The sequence below is a fragment of the Accipiter gentilis genome, chromosome 13, assembly GCF_929443795.1.
Source record: "Accipiter gentilis chromosome 13, bAccGen1.1, whole genome shotgun sequence".
Lineage (NCBI taxonomy): Eukaryota > Metazoa > Chordata > Aves > Accipitriformes > Accipitridae > Astur > Astur gentilis.
In genome coordinates, this window is record NC_064892.1 from 30910024 (window position 1) to 30936301 (window position 26278).

The 26278-nt window shown below is 38.4% G+C and overlaps 1 protein-coding gene across 19 annotated transcripts in view; it reads right to left on the minus strand.

Annotated features, from left to right (window-relative positions):
* Nucleotides 1-26278, minus strand: part of TSC22D1 (TSC22 domain family member 1) — a 95365-nt gene that overhangs the window by 36594 nt on the left and 32493 nt on the right. Inside the window, exons 2-6 of one of the 19 annotated variants that reach the window (XR_007507921.1) lie at nt 23231-23292; nt 22299-22588; nt 20995-21800; nt 20258-20498; nt 19148-19236 (exon numbers count right to left, since the gene is read on the minus strand). The exons of 4 other annotated variants lie outside the window; for them this stretch is intronic. Coding sequence is in view for 4 of the 15 variants with exons in the window: in XM_049815769.1 (XP_049671726.1) it covers nt 19045-19304; nt 23231-23292 (322 nt within the window). In the remaining 11 variants the exon portion in view is untranslated. 14 more of the 19 variants (XR_007507925.1, XR_007507922.1, XR_007507919.1 and 11 more) reach the window with 14 other exon arrangements.

Genomic DNA, 26278 nt, shown 5'->3' on the forward strand with positions numbered 1-26278 from the left:
TTAGCATTCCTGATGATTTAAACATGGTTTGATGATTACTAAATTCATCATCTTTAAATAAACACTTCTGACTCAGCATCAGCAGAATAGAGACATTTTCATCAACTAATTTAGCTTAAGACTTTTTGGCAAGCAAGAATAGGAAAGAACCAACACTTTTATAAGATCAGTGAAGACAGGAATAGGCATGCAAGTATGCTAACAAGTAAAAGGGAAAATATTATCATGAAACTGAATCCAGAATCACTGCAGACAATTGTTCCCATACTCCAGTGTTCTGCATTTTCAAGTGAGTAATCAGTAAGCAGACACTACATAGACAAAAAAAGTTCTTATCTAAGTGTTCAGGTAAGGGACCTACCCTCTTTTTATTATGATTAAATACTAACATGCTTTAGAAGTCAAGTTGTATCTTGCAGGAGCTAACAGAATATAAAATGGAAAACACTTATTTCAGTACTTAGTGGTCAACGAGGATGAAGCTAATGACTTCTGAATCAAAGATTTAATCCCATAATGGAGCCACAGTGTTCAGTTGCCAATGATGAGCAGCAGTCATCTCAGCAAGTCACCTGCTAAGCAAGCCAGGAAACAATACAAAAATAAAAAGCACCATGTATCCATAGTGGAAGAATGTACAAAGAGTGAAAGGACATGTGCCCACTAAGATCCTCAGCAAACAAACAAAAACCAAAATGAGGTACTAGAATTATGTCATCAGTTCATTATTGTCCAGAATTGAGACCTTCCCACGGCTGTTAAAGATCTGACCCATATTCTGAGGCCAGATCCAGAACTTTACAGGTCATCTGAAGCACAAAATCTTGTTTCCGATACATTGGTGTCACACAGTGTATTGTCAATCTTTCTAAACACTCACAACAAGATTTTTTCAAAGATCCATATAATCCTTTACACTAGTTTATTGATAATACATACACACCCCAATAATTGCACTAGAACACAAGTCATTTTGCATATCAAGTCTTAAAGTCTGTTTTGTCTACAGACTCCTTGGAAACTTGGTTTGCATAACACATTCCTTCCAAAAGACTCCTCTGCTGAAATTACTTTCTGGTTGGTTTCTTTTTCTTTTATTAAAGATGAGGCAGTTCTCTTCTAGTTTCAAAAACTCAAATCTACATTTTTTTATCTTGAATTCAGCAGAGGACCCTTCCTTCCATCTTCATGAAGCAGGCATTCCACCCTACAGATTTTAACTGAAATCAATCCTTTCCAGATTCAGTAACTCACTCAGCTTTTATATATTGCATTGGCTTATTTATTCCACATGGCACATGAAGCTATCAGAGACCTTTAACTCTCTTTTCTAGTGTGTTACATCAGTCTTCAGCTACTAGGCTGCATACCGTTCCTCAAATAGCACAAGCCATTCAGATTTTTTAGCAGTACTTACACATGAAGCAAACCATTCCTTATTTTCCCCTACATCAGTTGCTTTAAAATAGATGAGACCTTAGAACGATGCTAAGTGTCTAATGTGAGCTTCTCCAAAGGTCTGACCATATTTTAAAAACAAACAAAAAAAAGGTGACAAGCGTATCTGTACTGGGTACAAGAATATGGCTGAATACAATAGCAACCTATTGACGCAGTGCCTGTGACATTTTGAAACCGCCTTGCAGCAAAATATCTGGGGCTCCACAGAGCGCAACAGCATCAAACATTCATTCACCTGCTTACTGCAAGTAGCTTTCCACATTCCCTGTTGGGTTGGTTTGTGGGGTTTTTTTGTCTGGTGGTTATTTTTTCCAGCCAAATAAGTGCTAAGAGAATTCACCAAAGCAAAGTATTTTTTTAAAAGCTGTCAACTTAAACAAGATTAGACAGTATTACTAAAGAACAGTTCAAGTATCTAGAAGGTTTTATGAATAATGGCTTTTGTTCAGAAGTAGTTTTTTATTTCATTACAGAGAAACTTATTACAGGTTTAATATGATTTGCAACCTCCACTAAACCAAAATAGAGGACTATCTCAGGAAGTGGAGACACTTAATTACATGCTGCTTGTCTGGATTTTTCTTCAGGGGATGCATGTGGGGAGAAGGCTTCAAGGTCAGACTTAGGACCCTGAATTTTGCCTAAAGTAGTCCAAAACTGAAGCTTAATAATAATAAATAAACGACAATATGCTATCAAAAAGATTTCATTAACATTCTGAAAATCCACTTCGTAGGGGTCTAGCAGGGGAACAATGCTGTCAAACACTGTATGCCCACTTAAAGTTGTATTTTAAACCAAACTTTATCTTCCAAATTATATATGTTCAAAGTTAGTTATAAATGGTGTAATCTCAGGCTTCTGACTTTCTGTAAGCCACAGCATCTGTAAATCTTTACATTAAAATAATTTTCTGTTATTCCACTATACTACTAAATTTCTTATCCTTTTCGTCAACACAGTACATTTGAAAACTGAAGTCAGTATCTCCTGAAGTAAATGCTCTCAGATGTTCAGTGAGCTTTAATAAGGAGAGATTTTTCAAAGAGCCTCAGCATCTCTTCTCGGACCCACACCCCTTTATTCGTAGCTGCCGAATCCAGCAGCCCAACAGAGGCAACGCAGCCCCAAGGCCCAGCCCAGGAGCAAAGTTGAGCACACGTTCCCTATAGGTGCACACGCAAAAACACGTGCACAGCACATACGTACCCGGCTGGCCACACCGGGCAATGCAAACTCAGCACTTTGGGAAACACAAGCAGCACCAGCAGCCACCTCCTGCTCCTCTCTGATCACGGTGAAAGTCCATTAGGAGAATGTGCACGTGTGTGCGCACACATAGAGGGAATATGGATACCCCTGTAACTGGCCTTGGGCTCACTCTCAGCCTCCCTAGCAGCTGACCCCAGACCCTCGGTCCCCCCAGTTGCCAGCACGTGGCACATGAGCCCCTGTGGTCCCACTCCAGTTGCTGGTGCTCACACCCCCTCACAAACATGTGGACACACTCGCTATGGATCCCTCCAGGACGTGGCCTTGGACTCTCCACCTACCCAGCAGCAGGTCCCCAGAGACTCTTGCCTCCGGTTACTTCGTGCACAGACACACACACACAAACTGGGACTTCCCCAGCAGTTGGGCTAGACTCCCAGTTCCTCCAGTAGCCAACTCCTCCAGCTGTCTCCTGCAGATGCACACACGTTTTGTCTGGACTTCACAGCCACTCCCAAGCCTCCTCTTCTACTCCCTGGCTAGTCCTGCTTCGTAGTCCCTCGCGATCACACGCTGACACATGCACTCTCGCTTGACCCAGCCACGTGGGCCCTTGTCCCCCATGGACTGACTCTAGCTGCTGGCACCGAGACCCCCACAGGCACACGCAGTAGGCAGGCCCTTACCCAAGGAAACAATTAGAAATATAGTTTAATGAGAAGACAGGCCAGATTGCACTGACAAGGGCAGAGCATGGCCAGAAAAACATACGGTCCAGCCACCTGCTTGCAGACAACCAGCCCCCTTTACCCCTTGGCCCCTCTATCTTCCCCACGGTTGTTCTTTCCCCTAAAATCACCCCAACCCCTCCTTTCCCCAACCTTGCTCCCTCCCCTAAGCATCCCATGCTGAGTTGTGTACAATCCCAAAACGTTCTTCCCTGTGTCCCATAACAAGTCCCACAGCGACCCCCCTTCCCAATCTGCAAGCTGACCCTGCAGAGTCTCTCCATTTTACTCATCAAGTGTGTGTCACCCAGGTCCCCGGGGCTGATATCCCCAGTGACAGCCCTGGCAGGAGCCAGGTCGGGGGCTTCTTTCTCCGATGAGGTTACTGGGGTTCCCCCGCCTGCCGCCGTGCCTCAGGGCTTCGCTGTGCGCACGGAGACAAGCCTTTTAATCACACAACCTATCACCCTCGATATCTCCAGACTGAACATCCAAAGCCGTTCCAAGAGTATTTATCAAAGCCACGAAAATAACATTTCAAAGTTCAAAGCTAATGTGTTTGGAAAATCATCATGTTCACCACTTGTTTTAAGTTGTGGGGTTTTAGAATAAAAAACACAAGCACATTATTTATCAGATTTACTTACTCAAGTTGTTGCTCTTAAGTGTCAGATGCTTGCTCATGTGTAATCCTAATAAACGTTTTCCAACAGTTATCAGGCCACTTAAGTAATACAAAAAGCACCACATACCTTGTTGACCATATCATATTATATTTGCTTTATAAACACTCATGACTGTTAATGTTATTGCTAAGCAACTGGACTATCTACCATACAGTATTTGCATAGCACTGTCTATCAGCAAACAAATGATTTTGAACTCTTTTAGTTCACAATTCACAGAATTACACCCCTAACTAACAATTTATGGGTTATTTAAACTTTTGATAAATTATTCAAATAATCAGATGACAAAAAACTCATTCACCACTAGCATTTAAAAGATTGGAACTGTAAGGAGATTAAAAAATATGGGAGGTTTGGGTTGTATGGGAGATGACAGGAAAGCTGAAGTTTTAATCATACAGCAGCTCTGCAAGGTAGAGGAAGCAAAACTATCTGGAATTTGTGAAGTACCTTAGCAGCTGCAAAGATGCAAATCTGTTCATGCACAGAAGAAAAAGAATTAGTCAGAAAATGGAAGAGGAACGGAGAGAAAGGAACTAGGGCTGTGTTCCTAATGTTGTAACTGAAAAGCTGCCCTCTTCCATTGTCTCCCACGTATTACTTTCTCCAGTAACCCTAATTGTGTCCTTCTCTACCAATACGTGGGACAGTAGCTCTATCGGATCCCTCATCCTTTCCATTTTCTCTAAAAAGCAAAGGTTTATTTTTATTTGAATTGAAACCTCACTGTCTCCAAATTATTTGATCCCAATGAAATAATTTACAATCTGGCAAAACGGCTACTATTACTGAATTACACTCTAATGCCCCCACCCCGAGTTTCACTGTTAAATGGTGCATTCCCTTGTGCAAACAATTCTACAAAAATTCATATTCCAAGAGAGTAATGAGCTTGGCCAGACACACTGAGTGAGGGTGCGTGGCTGGGCAACCCCACTAAGGGCAAGCAAAGCAGGTTCTTGCAGGGTTTATACAGGGAGCAAGATTTTAACAGCTGAATTTCAGCAAGCGGCTCTGAAAAATCTGATGTAACAAGCAAGTTGTGCTCTCAGCACCGCAACGATGAACTGTAACACTGTCAGTCACTGCCATGGAAAGGTCAAATATACAGTAAGAGTCAGCACATCATTTTAAATGCCTCATTCTTCCACACAGAAGCATCACCTCAGTTGAATGGTGTAAGCAGCCATACACTGGCTGAACAGCAGCAGGAGGAGCTCACATATTCCTGTTACTGTCAGGTCAAAACAGTGGGTAATTTTAGAACTACTCCACAAGAGACACGTTTAAAATAGACAGATGAATGATAGGAATTTAGAGTGGTGGGTGAGACTACAAAAATTCTGATTACCAAGTGTCTGGAATTGAATGCTCTACTAGCTAGAGATTAACCCAAATATTAGTTAGGCAGGTTTTCTAAGCATGGAGCTTCAGAAAGTCTACGGCCACCCACACAGCCATATGCTTAGGTTATACCAGACATTCCCAACATAAATTGCCTTATTTTTTGGTTTGGTCTTTCCCTCATCATTATTGATTTCTTACCTTTACTATTATCAGGGAAGCTGTGGCATCACTGTTAGCAGCCTACAGCTCAACACGGACATAAGTGCAAAGAATCACACACAAGAGGATATACAACTGATTTAAGCTGCTTTTGCACAACCACTGACCTGTTAACATAGTTTGTGAAGTTTTTAGGACAGACTATATCTTTTCCGTATTGAACATGAGAGAGGAAGCTTTGGTTTGCTTGTAAAGTCAACATTACGACAGCTGGGGTAGAGGGAGGAAGAAGTGGTAAAAAGAATGTCATACCCACCAAGTGGAAGTGGGTAGCCAAAAGGGAAGAATATTGCTATGCTTTTGAAAAGGAAAAAAAACTTCCAAGGTAATGCTCTTAAAATTTTAAAGCATATGGCTAACAGCAAGAATGAGAAGTAGACAGAGTAAGGCTGAGGAGAAAGGACACAACTCCCTACCTCTCCAGTCCTACAATGTCTACTTAACATGCACTGCACTAGTAAAAACATGTTCCCAGTAGAAGAATTAATTTAAATAATTGCTTCCTCAGGTGAAATAGTTTTACGAAACAATACACATTTAATATTTATACAATTGACAGTACCTGGCATCATACAGGCCTGAAGTCTTCGTGGACAATGGACTGCACATCAACTCTGTCTTCCTGTTAAAATGTAAGGCATTCTGGAGACTATATCTCTGAATTTTTCCAGGGAGAGTTGGGGAATACAGGCGGAAGTGGTACAAGACAGACAGATACTTTTAAATACATTACATATGCTTACTCAGATCAACAGTCATAGGTTTTTAAATCATATCATAAAACCACATTGTTTTTCAATATAACAATAGAAGAAAGAGAAGGGAAACAAAGCACACACCATCAGTGTCAATGGAGAACTACTCACGTACTGATATACTGGGATAATTTTAGTATTATAATGCAATAGTGTCAAATTTGTACTGGTTTAATTCCATTACCAAAATAACAAGTTGGACTAAATTTAACTCTAAGTCCTGGCACATCCGATTATGCTAGAACTTGGATATCACAGTGATAACAACATGAAGGCATAAAAAAGGGGCTTTCAAGAAGGTATCCTTCATGTAACAGTTACACGTGGCCTAAAATTCTCAGAATGAAGTATTACAGAAAGAATTAAGAGAATTTAATCAATTTCAATGTTGTTGATCAGAGAAACACAAATTTAAAAATCCCTAGTCAAACTGTTACGGTTTTACCACTGAGGTTACAGAGGAAATGACTAACTTAACATCACCAAGTATCTGTTACATTTACATCGACGTTATTTTAACTATTCTTTGTGCAGATTCTACTTCCACGTAAAATCACAAGTGCAGTACTTAGTTCAAAGCATATGGATGACAGAAGGAAAACAAAGTCTTTATGGCTCAGCAAAGACCATTTCCTATTCTCACTTACGCTTTCAGTCCTATTTTAAAAGGCAGTCAACAAGACTTCAGCAAATTACTTCAGTAAATTGTGCTTCCTTCATTGTAACAACTAATCTGCTAAGAAGAATTTTATTTGGTCTACGTAACATCAAAATAAACTCTAGAAAAAAAGGATTGGTAGAAAACAAGAACTCCAGCCTCAGATTTGTGTTAGCACAATTAAAACCTTGCAACCAAGCTGTGTAAGATGTTAAGTCATGTATCAGCACAAGCAGAAAGCACATATTTCTGCATGTGAAGCACCATCTGCAAGCAATAAACTTCTCTATCTTATTCTGGCCTCCAGGAACATGAATAATGGCCTCTCACACAAAAGATACACAGCTGGAGGGGGTGCCAAGATAAACCTGCAGTACTTGTGTTTACTGTACCAAGTCCTACACAGTCATTAGGAGTTCCCAGGAACAGTCTCTCCTAGAAGCGCACGTCTCACTTCTCTACACATGCCCCAAACTACACCATCTATTCTGACATGCTATAACAATTAGGTTTAGTATAACCCAAAAGCTGTTGTTATACCCCAGGAAGAGAGGGAGAGCCCCCGGATCTCTAGGTGACATGTTAGAACAGACCCTCTTAACAGCACTAGCAGGACTGCTTAACACAGCATTTGGGGAAGAAGCACTGCCCTATGTATGCACTGTCATCCTTCCAAGCAACAGTGATATCAAATAAGCATGTGTTTAGTCAGAAGGTACCCCATAATGTGTAAGACAAAACACCAACAAGCCCTGCAAGGGCACATCAGCTCATAGAGCATAAATCGAGACAAAGATTCCTAAAAGGTAAGATACCATGAGTTGGTCACAGTGTTAGATAGTACCTTGTCTATCCATAAGGACCACAATGTCTCTACGAAAATTCAGTAGCCACCTCTCAGGGAGGCTGCACTGCAGCTAACAGGTCCTCTCCTAATGCCATACAGAATTCTTATGGCTTCCCTACAAACAGGAAATGAAAGTGGTATTAACGAATCCTCTTGAGTTCTTAGAAGAATGAAAGATCTTTTTATGAAAAAATCTTTTTATAGATGGCTCAGGACTCAAAAGCATCTCCTCAAAATAGAAATCTTGAGCTGATGTTCTTATAAATACACCACAAAAGCAGGAGAGCCACTTCAGCATTCAAGTCCACTTCTAAAGCTAAAGATTTGAATAATTTTTTTCCTCTCCAGTGGGACCTTTGGTCTTGATCTTCTATATTGCTATGGTTGTGAATGAGAAATACTCAAGTCCACCATATATGAAGTTTAGAAAGTACTGAAAAGTTAAGTTGCAGGTCATGTTATTTCATTACCATTTCTAGAGGACATGATTCCCACCTTCCTCAAGCCCTAGCCCACTTTATTCCAAGTTTCACTGAGCTAGCACTCAGGTACTAAGCCACAGGAGTGGCAAAGCCACCTCTCGATAAGTAAACCTAATGTTGTTTTGTAACACAAGGAAATCCCTTCTAAAAAAAAAAAAAACAAAAACAAAAAACAAAAACCACCCACCAAACAAAACACATATTTACAAATACTTGTTCCGAACCAGGCTTGCACTCTTCAGATTCATTTACAACCTTCATCTTTAAACAAGTTAGTAACACATCTGTTGTTCATCACTGCAATAGCTACCATGAGCAAGCAGATTCAGCAACTTACTACTTTGAACTTCACAATTTAAGATTGAGAAGTAAAACCACCAAACACCACACATGGTTTAAAAATCCATACTGCTTACATAAGCCATTTCTTTTACTTAAAATGCAAATCAGTGACCAACAAAACCATGTTAATACTTTATTTAAAAATGAAAGAATTAACTGACTTAATGCCTTGTTAATCAGCCTGTGCTCAGCATTTAAACCTCACTGCCCTTACAGGGCAAGAGCATTCAGGTCAAGTCAAAAAAGCAGCACACAGGAGTAACAGATGGCAAAAAAAAAAAAATAATCTTCCAACAGCCCTATCTAGTGAAGAGGAGCACCACCACTGCAGTGACTGATCACCGCTCCTTGTGGGGACAAAAACATTCAGTTACACATTAGTGCAGAATCATCAATAACTAGATAAATGTAGTATAATAATATTGTTTCGAAAGGCTGGGGAAAAGTTATTTTAAAGCCCATATCTATTTAATGATTAAATGCTGGGTTTGATGGACTTTAAAGTCAAAAGGAAGAAACTGAAGTTCTGGGTTCCCAAAGCTGTTTACAAAAGTGATATTCTGCACCAACATGCTATAACCATCTATAGAAATATACAGACATATCTATATATCTATTTATATAGGTATAGACATATATAGACATATCATCTCACTTGCACAGAAAAGTATACCTGATACTCCGACATACTCTTACAGACTGCAAGAGCTTGGACTGAATATAAATTCAAGCTTTTAACTTACCGAGCACTCAAAAAGATATCAAGACTAATGGTTTTGAAGCTGTAGAAAACAATATCCTCTCTCACCGAATGCCCTCACTTTAAAAACCAGTCATCTGTATCCTTAACTCAACCTCCTTATAACCAGAGGAATAGCCTCCTCACAGAACTCGTTATCTTAGTCTGCTTTCTGCAGGCGTTCACAGTAGTTACTTTAAGTTTGAGCTTATTTTGGTTTTAGCTTTCATTTTAAAGGTCAGTATGAACGTCTAGTGCTATGAAGCAGCTCTTTAAATAAGTTTAAGACATCAGAATTTAATTTACCCCTTTTCTTGCATGCTTCAATATAAATGTCACACAATATACCATCTCCAAAACTCCTCCTCAGTGTAAAAAATAAATACACAAAATAGTATTATTGAACTACAGATCCCTTTGTAACCTCATATATACGTATTTGTGTACATATATGCACACCCCCATACAGATAATATTCATGGGTTGGAAAGATACTACTTTGATTTCTTATATATAGAAGAGCATAAAAAGTTATATAAAACACTAAAATAGATATTTAGTTCCCTTACCGGTAAGAATGCTTTAATTTAGCAAAAGGCTAACACAAACTCGCAGCTGAAGCTGTCACTAACAGCACCATAGAGGGAAAAAAACCATATAAACCTATAAACATATAAACTAAAAAAAAAAAAAAAAAAAAAAAAAAAAATCTTTCCACTACCTTTACATGAAGACACTACTACAAACCCAGTCAAAAAAAATAAGGTCAGTGTGCTAAATAAGTCAGGAACTAGGCAACAAGGGCAGAGGGCTTATTAAAAGTAGGTCTTCACTAGCAAAGCCTCATACCACTCAGGTACAAACTACTCCTTTTTAAAAAAACTCAAGCTGGGGGTGGGGGGAATCAGGGTAGAATCCCCAGTCTTTGAAGATAATTATTTTTGTGTCATGTTAAAAAGAAAAAGAAACATTGTATCGTACATTATATTGTACTTCATACTATAGGTCTGGAGACTCCCACCAGTGGGATTTTTGTCTTTAAAAACCTTGTATGACAGCCTATGCTTAAGTCGAATTTTGAGGGAACAATTTTCAATTTTGGGTGCGAGCGAGGAAATTCAGGCTCCTTTGGGGTGTAGATAAAAACCCTTGCCTTATAAACCAAATGAATTAGTTTTTGTACTGAAATACAATCCATGGCTCTCATTTAATTAGGCAAAGACTCCGTGGCATTGAGAGAAAAAGGGGAAAAAAGTGACATCCTGAATTATTGTATACAGACTAAACTGAAGATTAGATTTCAGGTGGGAGGTAGAAACAGCATTCATAGCATATTACAGACACTATAATTCTAGGTTAAAAGGTAAATACCTGTATTTTGATACAGGTCAAGGCTTTTTTTTAATCAAGATTAATATATTTCATACATTAGGTTATGGATCATATTGAAAGCAATGAATTTTCCAGGTTTATCTAAACTGCAAGGATTCTCCGATGGGTGGGGGGAGTTTGCTAAGTAAATAAAATCTCTTCTTCATTGTGCCAGAAATTAAAAAGGAAACACAGGAGCAAAAGGGGGGGGGGGGGTAGAATATGTGACTCTAGCAGTTTTATTGTATTTGCTTTTAGCTAGAGCAGAAGAAAGTTCCTTCAGGCAACAACAACACCTGCCTTCAGAAAGCCAGTTACTACGTGATTCACTCCAGTGCAGTCCACATAAAAAAAAATGTTCCAAGGAATGTCCCAAGAATAACTGAATATCACATGCCAATCAAACTGGTGAGACTATTCACCGAACCAAGGCCTTACACAATCTGGTTCTCAAATATCTCCAATCTATAATTCTGCACTCTGTGCAAAGAAACAAATACAAACAGCTAGTCAAGTCATAGCATCTTACATATACCTCTGTATTTATGTAAAGGCAAAAAGCAGACTTTATGAAGTACACTGAATTGCAGAGTAAGCCAGATTTTGAAACAGTACGCACAAGAGGGACACAAAACAGACGTTAGTTCAGGGTGACAAAATGTGGCAATATAAACCATTCTCTGCTTAAGCATAAAGGCAAGTGAAGATCCTAGATTTATCGCATTCGTGGCATTAAAGCCCTTAGAAAAAGGTTTGACTTGCAAAGTCAAAAGGAATGGGCAAGAAGCATATAGGCCTTTGTATCATTTTATATTGCCACCAAGATTACAATTTTAAAAAGCCTTTGAAGAAGGCAGAAAATTAATCTGAAACAATAACTTAAGTGCAACTACAAGCAGGAATTTGGGTGTTAAGATTACCTGGAGAGACAAGCAAAATGCCCTGCAGCTGAAGTACTGCCACACTGGAAGCACTGGTTTGACTGCTAGCGGTGGAGACACATGCAAGTCTTCCAAGTAATATGTGTTTTTGGAGAATGTGAGGACTGATATGGGGACAGAAGTTTCCTTGATTTTTCTTAAGCATTTATTCTCTGAACAAACGTAGTGTGGCTGTTCATCTTTCTCATTTGCAAAACTGCTTTATTAAAAAACAAACAGTTCTGAGCTCATTAAAAAGGAAGTATAGTGTACCCTTTCAACAGGGATAGATGGGAAAAGTCTCCAAAGCAGATGCAAGTATAGGGAAGAATAGCTTTAAAAAAGTCAATAAAATTTAGCATTAATACAAGGGTACAGATACTTAAAAGATATCAGGCACACAAGTATAAAAGAGAACAAAAACGTCAATACAGAAATCACTTCTTGGAACACTCCTCAGCACAGTATGTAACAGAATAAAGCATTATAGTTCCCTAAAATACTGAAAGAAAATAATTCCTCGGATGCTTTGTAAATAATGTTTTAAGAAGTTTGGAGATCAATCAAGCAATGTATGAAAAATATTAGTTGTGTTCTAGGATACTATAGAGGTAAAACTGAGAAGAGGTTGACACATGAAAAGCTAAAAAGTTTGTTACAGCACATTCATTTTTACTACTACTCTTAATTTATTAGGAAAGGAACTAATATAAGTTCTTTCTGTGAATGTCCCTATTCTCACATCCCTATCAATTTTTTTAACCTATTTCTAATTTCAACCAGATCTAATAGAGGGTTACAGCTTCTAAAGATACACAAGCTCTTAAAAAGTAACATAAAAATAAATGGAGAAGTCCAGAAGCCCTTCTAACTTGCCCTTACTTCCCTCTTAAAAAAAGCTGCAGCATTAATTCAACTGTTTTAGACACCATTGGGTGATAAACATAACCAGTGCCCAAGGCGTAATAAAGCTTCAAACTGGCGCTTATACTTTATTAGACACCAGAGAACCTAACCACACAAGCTACAAATCTATAGGAGTCCAGACTTTACTGGTGTCATTGCTTGGGGGGGGGGGGAGCTTAGCTGCTGCCAAGTGATTTTCTGTCAAGTCTACTGCCTATTAAGGGAGAGTTTCTACATTAGCTGGCTGCTTGTTATTCCAATCCCTGCACTGTTCCAGTAACTGCCTCGGCCTCAATTTCTCTGTAGTCCTAAAGTCACTCAGGAACATCCCATCTGTACACAGCAACTGTGCTGAAGTCAGCTGTTCTTCATTTACTTTTACAAGCTGCAGTCTGATTTCATCTCTCCATTGTTTATACACTTACTCAAAGATTTTGCAAATTAATTTTTCATGCTTTCTCATCTAATGCAAAGCACTACCAGAGATCAGGAGGACATTTTAAAAGGTATTCCAAATTTTACTGTTCTGAAGAGTTCTAAACATTAGCCAGCAGCAGGTGTGTGAAAATTCCCTGGAAACACTGGAACGGGTAAGGATGCTTTCCCAAGTCATGGTGTATATGTGTTCAAGGTCATTTCCACTGTTTCTCAGAGCTACGTTTCACATTCACATTACTCCACTTATACTCCACATTAAACAGTAATTCCTTGCCTTCCACAGTATCCTCTCTCACCAGTAAATGCCAGGATATACAACTGTGGGACAACATAACAAGTGAGAACAGAATTAAACTTCTTAAGGAGCCGAGATTTCCTGATTTTATGCCTTAAGCCTTCTCCTAGCCGTAGAGAACCAAGCTTCGGAAAAACTGGTAAGAATCTGTTATTTGTCAGCAATTTCTGCAAAATCACATGTCCAAACAGTCTTTCGATTCTTCCTGTAGCCCCATGCAGAGTACAGAACAGTGTATTTTATCTCCGTTTTTTAACAAAGGTTTCCTACCAACAAGAAGCAAAACGTTTACAAGCTCATGCTACCTAACCAGTTAAACCAATTTTAATCAAGGTAACATATAGAAAAAAGTGCATAAGCCACAGAAAATTCCATCATATTTTTACTAGTATTAAAACTACAAAAATATACTTATCTACCATTTAACCTACAGCTTCTCTAAAGCATTGTTTGACAAGTCTTTTAATTTTTCACCAGAAAAGCTAAAACCAGAAAGAGAAACAGTAAATTTCCATATATGCCATGCCAATAATTCTAAAGATTACTTAAAGCGATATTAATTTCTAAAGAGTACCCTTCCTCAATAGCATTTTACATCTGCTGGCAATCTTTCTGAATTAATATTATCGCTATTTTAATGTAGGCTCCAAATGAGGCAATTCCACCTGGTGAATAAGCCTCAGTTCAACTCAGCACAAAGCTAAATTTTGGGGAAATCTATCTAAATCGCACTTCAATCTTCAAAATTCAATTACGATCACATGAACTGTATTTATAATCCTAAAAGTTTTGTTATTTCTTCAAATGCTATTTACTTCAGAAGTAGAGATGGTATCTTTATCTGAATTTGGCAAGAGTGGGTCAGATACTGGTAAGGTTGAAATTGTTGAAGCAGTTACTAAGAAGAAAACCACCCCAAGCCATATGCCTCTGATTGTTTGTGCAATATCTCACAACCGTCCATCAGGATAAAACCATTTTGCCCCCATACAAGTGATACCCATTTGTGCAAGATAGATTTCTTCACTTACTGTTCTGTAACAGAAGCCTAAACCCCACACATTTTCCTGACCTCCGCTTGATCGGTACATAGAAAAAGAAAGAAACATCAGTTTCTACCAGGGAGAGAAAAGGAAAGCCACCCATGTGTGAGTGGATCAAGGAAATGAAACTATGTTTATCAAAACAGTAATTTTATATTCTTCAAAAAATATTAGCGAGCAATTAGAGAAGCATCACTGTCTTCAGTAAAAGAAGCACAAATTTAATATGGTCTTCAAAACTACTTTTTAAATAGTTAATTCATCATGCCTTCCATGTCATTTAGACAACCCAGCTTAAGTAGCACAACCCAACAATTCCTGAAACAACCCACCAACTCACCTCATGCTGCCAATATCAAATTAGGGACCTGGCTTAGGAGCTGTGCAGCCACCAATTCTTCATAAAGTCCATGCAAGAAACAAAACTGGAATGGTTCGACCGTTTGTTACCATTGCTTTCAGAGAATGCCTTTTTCCAGTTTTCAATTAAATACACTTTCCTCAACTAACCCCTAAATCACATTCATTCTTTAAAGGATCAGTAACAGAGGTCTGGCAAACCAAGGTATCAACCTACTTTCCTCAACTAAAAAAAAAGAGCTGAAAAAGGATTTTTGTCACTGCTACCTGCTCAAATCCCAGTGCTCTGCAAACAGGACTGGAGAAATGAAATCCAACTTAAAGCACACCACTGCTGATGGAACCAGTCTGGCTTTCAGAAGTTCATAGAAAACAGCTGATGTGTTGTTACCCATCTCCCTCACTCTAAAGCAAGGGAATATAAACACCCCAGAACCTATGCTCATTTTCTCTTTTATAAAATTAACATCATTTTCTGTTTTATAAAAGGAACACATTTTTTGATACATCTCCCTTCTTTAAACTACTCTAAACTGACAAAGCATCTCTCACACATATGACAGGTTTAGCTCTGGTTGAAGGAGCAACATTAGCAAGATTTTCCCCCCCAAATTTCCTCATCTTTAAAGAGTAATTCTTCACTCTCAAAGCATCCCGTAACAGAGAAAGAGTTGCAACATAAGCCACAGAGGGTGGACAGAAGGTGGAAAGAAGAAAGCAAATCTTTCAGGGTAAACAAGATAGCTCTTCTGGGATAGGAAAAAAGGAACTGTCAACAGCCAGGATTTTACTGACTGGCTATGAAACAATTAGGAGGAGCTGGCATCTGGTCAAGAAGATGTAAAGGATTACATGAAGTGAGTTAGGTAGCTCAGATGCTCAAGGAATCTTAAAGGGAATAGAAAGAGGAAAAATAGGAACACTACAAGTCTATTTTGTGAAATTCTGTTAGTACTGGGGATTAAAAACCTCTAAAATCGTACAGTGTTTTTCCATGTTTCCTGGAATTCTGGAGTCAGAAGAGTCACTCGATACTCATACAATTATTTTAAGTACAATATAAACAAGAAGAAAATGGTTTTAGACATCTTTATTATTTAATAACACAAAGGCAGGAGTTATTGCTCTAAAGGTGTATCAAGAACCCAGGATTCCAGCTGCAAAACTCAGAGCATGATAGTAATATGCTAACACAACACTGATAGACAAGAAGTATCAAAATACTGACTGTAGAATAGCAACAGGTTTTTTGGTTTGGGGTTTATTTTTCCCCTAATTGTGACGGGGGGGGGAGTAGAGTCATTTTAGCAACTGAGACAATAATATTAGCAGCAGTTCTCAGTGCCCCTGTTATTTTACTGTAAGTATTTTGTGTTCATAAGTATGTGATGGTCTTAAATTTACGTTATACTACAGAACAAAATAACCAAAAACTGTGGCTGAGGCAAGTACACCTATTAAGGAAGGCACAAAAGATATCAAACCTTAAATGGACCAGAAGTTAGAAAACCAGGTATTTTCAACTCAAAGCACTGCTGGTACAGATCTCTAGCCACAGATGTTAGTATTTATTTCTAAGACTCACAGATCTTCAGCTTATAACTTCTAGATTACTCCTGTTCAGCACACAATTCATGTCTATACCTAGAACAACTACTCAATTTTAAGGTCATCACATACCTATTTCCACATATTAAAAAAAAAGTATTGAATTTGATACATTAGAGTTAAACTGATTTCTCTTTAAACTTCAAAGTTCACAAGTGTTACTGTGGTTGCATAGTTTAAACACATGCATCTGACTATCAGTTTTCTAAAAATACCAGGTTATAAATCTAGCATTTTACTCGATAACCACAGAAGCAGCAAGGCAAAGAAGTTTAATATTCACAGCAAAAAAAGGATATTAAAAAGCCATCCAACAGAGAGCCAAATTTCAGAAAGTCCAGTGAAAATGGCTCACTACATAAGTATGTACTTAAACAGCACCATCTGAACAATTATTTTTAGAATGTACTAAGACTGCAATGCATTCCAGCATAGTAAGAAGTCACAACCACCATGAAGCAGTAGCCTCAGGGCTACGTTAAGACCGTTCAACAATTTAAATACGCTGGTAAATTTAATGAAAGATCTAGGCATTAGTTAAAAAACAATGTTTTGTGGTAACTGATTTAAGAAATTAATTGGATCCAAGCACAAGCATCTGACTAGTTTACTCCAACTGCCAGAAGCAGAAAACAGGAAAATAAAAGTGCTCTTTACCTACTGCCAGAGGGTCCAGTTCACCCTCCTGCCACCCCTTCTCACACTCAGCTTCAGAACAAAGCTTTCCCCTTCCCTAATCTGAATGTTAAAAGTAAGTCCTATTCTTCAAAACTAATTTCCTATAGCAAAAAGAACAAAAGCACACGGGCATGTGTGTGTGTTGTTCACTACTGCCAAACATAAGGTTTTTATTTGAGATCTCGCAAGACATTTAATTAAGTTTGACTATAGAATCCCTTAGGGGGAAAACAATTAAAAGCTTTCTGCTTTCTAACAAATAACTTTCCACTCTCAAAGAAGAAAAAAAAAGCAAAACACCTAAGTTTTTCCACTTTTCATAGCTCTCAAGACTTCCAACCTACCTTTTTCTCGACACAAAACCATAGGAAACCTCAAATGATGCAGTACTTTCCATATTGCCATTGTGACATTTTTGGCTCAAATTTATTTAAGTAAAGTTGGAGAGGTAGAAGCCTAATTAAATACCATTTTCACACGAAGCTTTATTATTTCCCATCATTTAAATGGACTGTAGTAGAAAAGGCTTTACAAATATAACAGTCTGAACCACAGCAAAACCCTGTTTCACAGATTCACATGGCATCTCCTATGCGGGGGACCGCAAGATCCGATCACATTAGACCTGTGAACTCTTAAACTTGGATTTATTGACTTGATCTTCAGATAGGAAGATGCCAGGTTTAGGTTTTGTAAAAGACATCTTCGTGACACTGTAACAAAAGGACCATGGGAGGCCAAACAAATTTTCTAAAGAATGATGCGTTAGAAGTAATTTTCTGCCTAGGCCTCCGTTTCTAGGGTGGCTCTGTGTGATGGAAAAAGTAGTCATTTCTTTCCCAATCCCATTTTTGTCAGGAGATCCTGCTTAAGGAAGGCCAAGATCCAAACCCAGTCATCTTCCAGCAACATAAATGGCTCTCAAGATCTTCTGCTGAAGGCTTGTGATGCAGTATAAAGGTTAGAAGGTGTCCTGAAGCAATTTGGAGGGAATGAAGAGGGAGAGAAGAGTCACAAGATGCACCAAAGTAATAATGCACGCAACATAGTTCCAAATGACTTCAACTCAGCATGAAAGAGGAACTGGTAAAATCTCCTTAGAATTTCATTGCCAGTTTTCAAGTGATTCCTTTTGCTAAAAATCAAAAGGAAATTTAGAATAAACTTCCTGTGCCAGCAATGACATAGCTGGAGAAAGAAAGGTCTGACCGATGTTTGCAAGGAAGCAGCTGTTGCTCTGCACAGCGTGAAGCGAGAAAGGCAGAATTTACCTGAGCTGATTCTACTGATTCCCCTTCTCTGTGCCTGAGGGATTGCGGATCGTGTGGGTTAGCAGCACATCCCCTTAATCGGGGTGTTCCAGTCTATTTCCTTCACATGGACAAAGAAACAGGACTTAACAAACCCAGCAGCCACAGGCTCCTCTGAAGGAAGAACGTATTTACACGTTTAGAACTGGGGAACTTTTTCAGCGCTGGGAATCAAGTCGGATTTCAAACCCATTTGGCAGTTTCCACTTTATTGCTCATTCAAACCTAGCACTGGTGTAAAGAGACAGGGAGGAGATGAACATTGTGTGGCTATGGGCCATATACAATCACTGGCCTTACCTTGGCCCCAGCCACCAGTTTCTGCTCTTGGCTTAGTTTCCTGTCTAAAAATGGTCAGACGAAGAATGTCGTTAGTACTTCAAAGAACTGAAGTACAAATATGACCCATGGACAGGAAGCTTACACAGAGGCATAAAAAACATTCTTTCCAAGTGCCCAGGACATTTTTTTTCTCCTCTCTCTCTCCCCCACATTTTTTCTTTAACTGCTCACACTATTTCCCTCTCTCAGCCTGGAGAAGTGGAAGACAACATCAACAAAAAAAAGCATAGAGAAACAGCATAAAGTCCATCCTTCACACCTGAGCGGATGGCAGTTCAAAGGGGCCCTACCTACCTGCAACCCTGTTGTTTGCTTCAAGAACTCTCTTTGCCCAAGGAAAAAGAGACGAGCAAATCCTGGAAGCAGATCCTTCCCCAAAGGAAGTTTCTTTCTGAGTCTGCAACCTGGAGCTTTTGCTTGAGACTCAGTCCTCTGAGCGGGTTCTTTCTTCAAACTCTCACACTGGTTCTTTACTTTTGTGGGCAGCTGGAAAAAGAATGAAGCCGTAGGCTGAGGCAGGGACTCCATACTTCCAGGATAGGGAGGCAGAAAGACTGGAGGGGAAGGAAAAGTGCTAGTTGGTAACTTCTTGAATAATGATCTGCATTCCCTCATTTTCTGCCACACAGAGACATACACATAGTCACTGCAATAGGGGAGGATGACAAGAGATGAGTACTAGACATGCAGTTTTTTCATGCTCTGATGCCAAAAGAAAGAAAAAAAAAAAACAACCAAAAACCCAAAAACAAAAAACCAAAGTGTTGAGCCATGAACTTTCAAGACTTTTAAGACATCTACCAATAGATGAGATCAATCATAAGATGATTTGTCCAGAAAGTTCTCTCAGTTTGTTACAAGTAGATGTAGGTGGGGAGAAAAAAAAATAATAAAATTTAAGTGCTCATTTCTTGGAAAAAATTCCAATCTCTCCTCTGTTCACTTTCTCTGAAGTGAATGAAAAATGGCATCTATTGCAATGCAGTGAACGTCTCCCCATAATCTCTTTAGAAGAAACGATCATACTTACCTGAATGTTTCCCTCACCACCGACTTCCTAACCCCACCCCCAACTTCTCTGTAAAGGCCTCACTCCAATCTCAAGTCTTCTATTCTATTTGCAAAATCAGATCGATCAAACACTGACAGCAGTTTAATGCTCTTGTGACAACCTCTGACTTAACCTAGGCACATTATGATTGCTGTGGAAGCTAAGAACCTACCCAAGTTCCTGGATTAGGTTTCTGGATTTCTAGAATATTCCTTTTTTCCTGAAAACCTAGATGTCCTAGGAGTTAACTGTCATTACTTGAACAACAATAATATAATGCGTAAGAGAGCTTTTCTTCTTCACAAATCCTGAGAGCTGGTAAGACTCCTGTGAAATTTTATCAGTAGCATGGAGCTAACACGCAACAAAACAGAACTAGAAGTCACTGGACTTCAAACACAATTATATGCACAGCCTCTCATGTATGCATTTACTGGTTATTATCCATTGCAATACCTTTTGCACAACAGCAACAGTGTCTGGTATTTGCAAGTCGGGTAGCCGTTGTGCTGCGTGCCTCAGATGAGGCACTATCATTTTACTTGCAGTGCTCTTCATTGCTCTCAAGACAACAGGTAGAGTATTATCCAATAGTTAGCCGAGGAGGTATTCTAGTCATTATGTCTGATGCAATTTCACTGAATTAATTTGGGGGCAATGTTGGTGGTTTCTTCATTCTCTCCTTTGGAGCACACACCTAAACACAATAACTTTATATGGTTAGGTATCTCGTGTGTCCTTCAATTATAAGCTTTCCCCTACTCAAAGAAACTTTCCTTGATTGTGCTCCAAATAATACAAGGACAAGTTGGAAAAAAGCTAGTTTTTGTCACTAAAACCAGAGCAATAATATATGTTTTAAAAGGCATCTTTAATTTTTGCAGTTAGAGTAGCAGAGAGGAAAATTTCCTTTTTATTTTAACAGGTGACAGATAAAGCTGTCAAGGACAGAACCCAATATCCTACAGTAATTAAAACAGAAAAATCAGCAAGCTTCTTCCAGAGAAACTGCTTGGGCATGCAGAAAGATACTCTGCTTCTTGGTTCCTCTGAGGATATTGAATACAGTGACGGTATCTCAATCTAAGAGATTTACTCTAAATAGCAAGACTTTATCATAGAAATAATAGGATTGCCTTTTGGTGGAATTTTGTGACTTTTCAACAACATGAGACTGAGATGTGTTCCTGTACCTTTACAATTTGACACAATACTGCCTTTTTGATTATTTCAGATGAGCCTTCAAAGGTTAGAGACTCAGGTTCAGTCTTTTCATCCCACATGCTTTTTTTTGTGAAAGACGGTCTTTCTGTTCGGAAAGAATAACTGACCAACACACACACATAGGTACTTGGCCAACAGATGTCTCCAGGCTGACGTTTACAGTCTCCTCTTCCAGTAAGATAGAGGATACAAGATAAAAATAAAAAGATAAAACATAATAAACAGAACATATTCAATGCAAATTTTTACTGCTCTGTACTTGCTGGCTAAGAAACTACCATAAAAGGACAGCATAATTAAAAGCACATTTCTTAAGAGTCTCTTGTGAGTAGAAGGTTCTTTTTTACCAGATAACTTGCAATACCTTGAAACTCAGGAACTTTTCAAGTTGCTAATACTTGTTACTTAGAATTTATAACTACAATGCCACATAGAGCATTATAGCCTTAATTTCAGGTGATGTGTTGAAGCCTACAAACACTACTAACACTTCTGAAGTCAATATTCTTTTCCAGCTCTTAAGCAATAGAAGGTATCAGAGCAAATCAAACCAGATGAAGAAGCATGACCCAGCTTATTGCAGGTTCCTTTCAAACAGGAATCTGCCTAGGGCCTGTAATATCAAGACAAGGCTGTCTTTGAGAAATCCTCTTTCACCAGGGAAAGATCTACTCACTGGAAAGAGACTCCAGATCACCTTCAGTATACTGCACAGTATGAAATCACCTATTGAAGTTTCAGGAGTATAGAAGACGGGATTACTTGGTCTTATTCTCTTCATGGAGCAGTTCAGTAGAAGACACAAAGATCCAATGTAAAATTTAAGAAGAAAAAAAAGCATTTATGAGGACTTTGTCCATTGCTGTTTTCCCTCATGGAAATAGCTGAGCAACAAAACAGTTTCTGGAAAATCAATCTGAAACATGCTGTTAGGAATAACTTGTTTTTAAATGCCTTTCCTTACACCAAGGTCACAGTATCTCTCCTTTTCCAAGAAAGGGAGAACCCTTTACTCCTTTCATACATCTTTCTTCCCTTGAACAGACTTGTCTTGAATTCTAAAGAATACATGAGGCTGGTAATTTTTGTGTTCTAGCTATCAAAAATACTAGCCTGATTATTTCCTATATGCAGATATGTATTTCAGGCATATGATGTTGAAACAACAACATCTTTCTGCATTTTGAGATGAGAAATGCTAATAAATGCTCCTTTGTTCTTCGAAAGATTTAAAAGAATGGAAAAGAGGTCTAGAATAAACCATCCAAAGTACCTGAATCCCTCATGGGAATTTTGGGAGAGGTTTTTTTGTTGCCTCGCATCAGTCATCAGAAATGATCCACGCTACTGAGATGGGTAAGATGTATGTTCAGCTCCTTAAACTGGCTTAACAACAGCTCTTCTCAGTCACTGTACCATAGAGTTTGCTGATTTACCTCAAGTGCAGGCTGTGATGGGATCCTTCTAGTTGGAGCAGGAAGAAAATATGGCTGTGATGACACAAGAACAACATATGTTGATGATCTTCAGATATAGATGAAGTCAGGAAAGGCACTGGTAGTTCTGTTTGTGAGCATACAGAAGATGGTAAGGAATGCTGTAATCAATGTTCATATCTCCTTTGGGCAAAGAAAGGAATCTCTGCAACGTCCTTCCATAGCGATCTGGCTGTTGATAGATAATCTGGGAGGAAAACTCCCTTTAGTGCTTTTATCCACCTTCCTTCTCTACACGGCAGGTTTCACTGCCACACACTAATTCCAAGAACCAGTGAAGAGTGATCCCCATTTTTCTGCATCAGTGAGCAGAAGCTCAACAGCCAGTAAAGAAAAGTTTAAATAACTGTGAGTAAATTCTACAGAATACCATCTGCAAAATAAGCAAAAAACTGAATCTATGTATTTGGTAAGTGGTATAGAATATAAGCAACAATACTTTTTTTTTTTTTTTTTTATTTCTAATACTGCAGCTCCAACAGCTGCAGGATCCAGGTGAAAGAACACATAAACAAAACACAAACTGCCACACCTGATTCAAGTTACCTGCAGCTAGATCAACTATTTCTCAACCCTCAAACTTAAATTTTAAAGCATCATGTATTTATTTTAGATTTAAAGTGCAACTAGCCATATGGAGTATCTGCAGTTCCTAAAATGAAACTTGTTCTAGGTTAAGTAGTTGTTGCCCTGCTGCCATTAGTCATACCTCTAGAAATACGTGCAGGCTGCAAACCCACTGCAGGATCTATGCACCAGCATCCAGTTGAACTGTTATTCAAAATAAACATTACAAGAACAACAAATTTTAGTAAAGCATCTCTCTCTTGGAAACTAGCACCAACATGACATGCATATCAAAGTATCAACAGGAGTGATGTAAGGCTGACTGCTTAAATTCCAAGCTACTGACACTATGAAAAAAATACTACTTTTCTCCAAACTTCCTAGTTTGGGGTTTTTTGGAGAGAAGGGGAGGAAGGGACTTGATGAGAGAGAAGGGAAGAATTCATTGAGCATTACAACAGCTATACCAGATAACATTATCAAGTCCCAAGATGAAGAAAATGCAGCAAAACATTGATCAAAGTGTTGATTTTAAAAGATTGTGTCATGCAGCCCATCATTAAAAGCTAAACTTGCAGACAAATAGAAAGGTAGGAACCTTGACTTTCTGAATTTCAGAATTTGTTTTAAAGCAGCTGGCCTCTCTCCAGAAATGTTTGGTGCTCAACTTCTCTAAAGGCCTACTAAAAACCAGAGAGGACCACAGCGTTGTCTAGATTATCAGACAAGGCATTGGACAATACCTACTCGAGACTGGTGTAGGTACCAATCCCTGAAAGACACTTCCTATTGCCAGTTTAGGAGTGATAAAAAGCTACGGCTTTTCTGAACTCAGAATGACAAAGAACTCCAAAATTGTATATAGCTGTCACAGCGACACCCATTTGAGAAACACAGACAGTATTTCTTCGTGCATATGTAACAGCAGGAAAATGCTAGGGCTATAAAATTGAATGATTGGTTGATTATAGAAAATACTACCTTTTAAACGTAATTCCCATTAATAGATGCATCAATTTTACAGAATTTAACAAATACCCATTTCTTTAACAATGTTATAATTACTTTTCATTTTTAAAACTGTTTACATCGCAAGACGATTTTATTAACACGCTTTTTGTTTCTTGTCAACTTTGTATGCCAAGTACAGTTGAGAGCAAACTTTTTTTGGCCCAACTAAACCACATTTTAAATCAGTTTCAGACTTTACTGGCCCTAATATACATTTGTCATAAAGACAGACCTTCATTCAGCCTTAGGGAAATTCTATGCTTCTGGTCAGAGTGCATGAGCCAATATTTAAAAAAAAAAAAAAAAAAACAAAAAACAAAAAAAAAAACAAAACACACCAGTGTTTCTAAGACATTGTATGATGTCAGATTGTTCACTTTTTTCCTCCTTAAGAAAGCCAACTATAGCAACAAACGTTACAGTATTTATGTATACCTTGAAGAAACTACATAAAATCTGTAGTTTAATATTAACAGTGTCTTTGTACTTTCCTTTTTAGCTCGTAATACATGGCTTGCTTGATTTAATCCAATTCCATTTACATGCAATTAGCTTACATGAATTTCTTGGACTTTTTTTTAAAGCATCATTTTTCATAATAAGTTCTCAATCTTCACATAATTCCCTACACTTCTCTGGTCAGGGTCTTTCAGCCAGTCTATCTGCAGAACCTGGAAGGTGAAATACTACACATAAGCAATGTTAAGAGGAGCGATTCCAGTACTGTTCAACAACCACACTGTACTGGATGCCTGTGATTTGGGGGTTTTTTGGGGGGTGGGGCAAGGTCCAGACTGAATTTTCGGGTGAGAATAGCTCAAGACTTTTCTCTGTAGGTTTTGACCCTTGATCATCTCCTTCATGACTTTCCTCTAGTGTTTGGGATCTCTGTAGAACTCAAACACAGCAAAAATGCCCCTTTCACGCAGTATTTACTCAAATATTTTTTTTAATAGGTTAATGTTAGTAAAGGGCAACATGGATGCACAGGAAAATAAAAGCTAAACAAATGATTTGGTTTTTTAAAGTCACCAGTTTTAAGAAGTTCTACTTTGGAAGTACTCAAAACATTCATTTCAGAATTGAGCACTTACTGTGTTACTTTATGTTATCAAACAGTAACTTCTACATGTTTTATGTTAAAAGAACTTCCTGACTCTAAAGCTTACAAATTTAGCATGCAACCTGACCAACAGGGTTGATCCTTTCTGCATTTTCAGTAGCGGTAAGAACTCTACAGCCAAAGCTGGACCGAGTTTTCTAGTAACTGTTACTGCTGAGACACAAACTGATGTCAAATGTTCCTGTAAGCTGTATTAGTTCTCCAACACTAAGAAGTGCGTGATATAACTAAGGCTTATTCTTGTCTAACACAAGCTGGTGACAGCAGAGACAGAAACCAATTTAGACTCATGACTTGCAAATGATGCGCTAGCACACCATGATACCTCTGCAATATGTAGTCTGACTCTAAGGTTCAAGATTCAAGTTTAGAAAGTCTCATGTGCAGTCGTCAGTTATGTTTCAGATTAGTTAGATTTTTTATTTTTACCCTGTAGGTGTTAAGAATACACAAAAAATGCATTCTGGATTATCTTGTACTGCTACCACCACACAAAACATGCTGTCTTTAATTAGTTAGTTAAATGTTTTCTGAAGATTTGCTGACTTAACTTTCCTTAGAGCCTAGTGCCTCAAATTCACCCATATTTTAGTATCAAATTAAAATTGTGTCATTCTCTCAAATACCACTTGGAATAAGACCACCTCAAGTTTTATAATAAAAATGTTCATAACTCAACTGAGGTTAAGGCCATTTGAAATGTATCATTTGGCTTTGTTAAAGAAAAACTCTTTGCATTGAGTTGTCCCTGTATCTTCTCTCCATGCAAGCACCTTCACACCTACCTGCTTTGATCAGTCAGAACTCCCAGCTTTTGCACTAGAGACAATTAACTTTGGCAGTGCCTCTTCATAGGCATACCAGTGTGCAGTGTTTGACTGTCATTCTGTATCTGTTGAAATATTAGCACTTGGTTTAGGTTGCGTGTAAGAAGAAAAAAAACAGTATCAAGTCATACATAAAAATACATATGAAAACACAAAGATCTAGTTCTAGCCTAGGCTTACTGCTTTTACAAAATTATTCAGAACAGGGAAAAAGACAGACACCAAACAT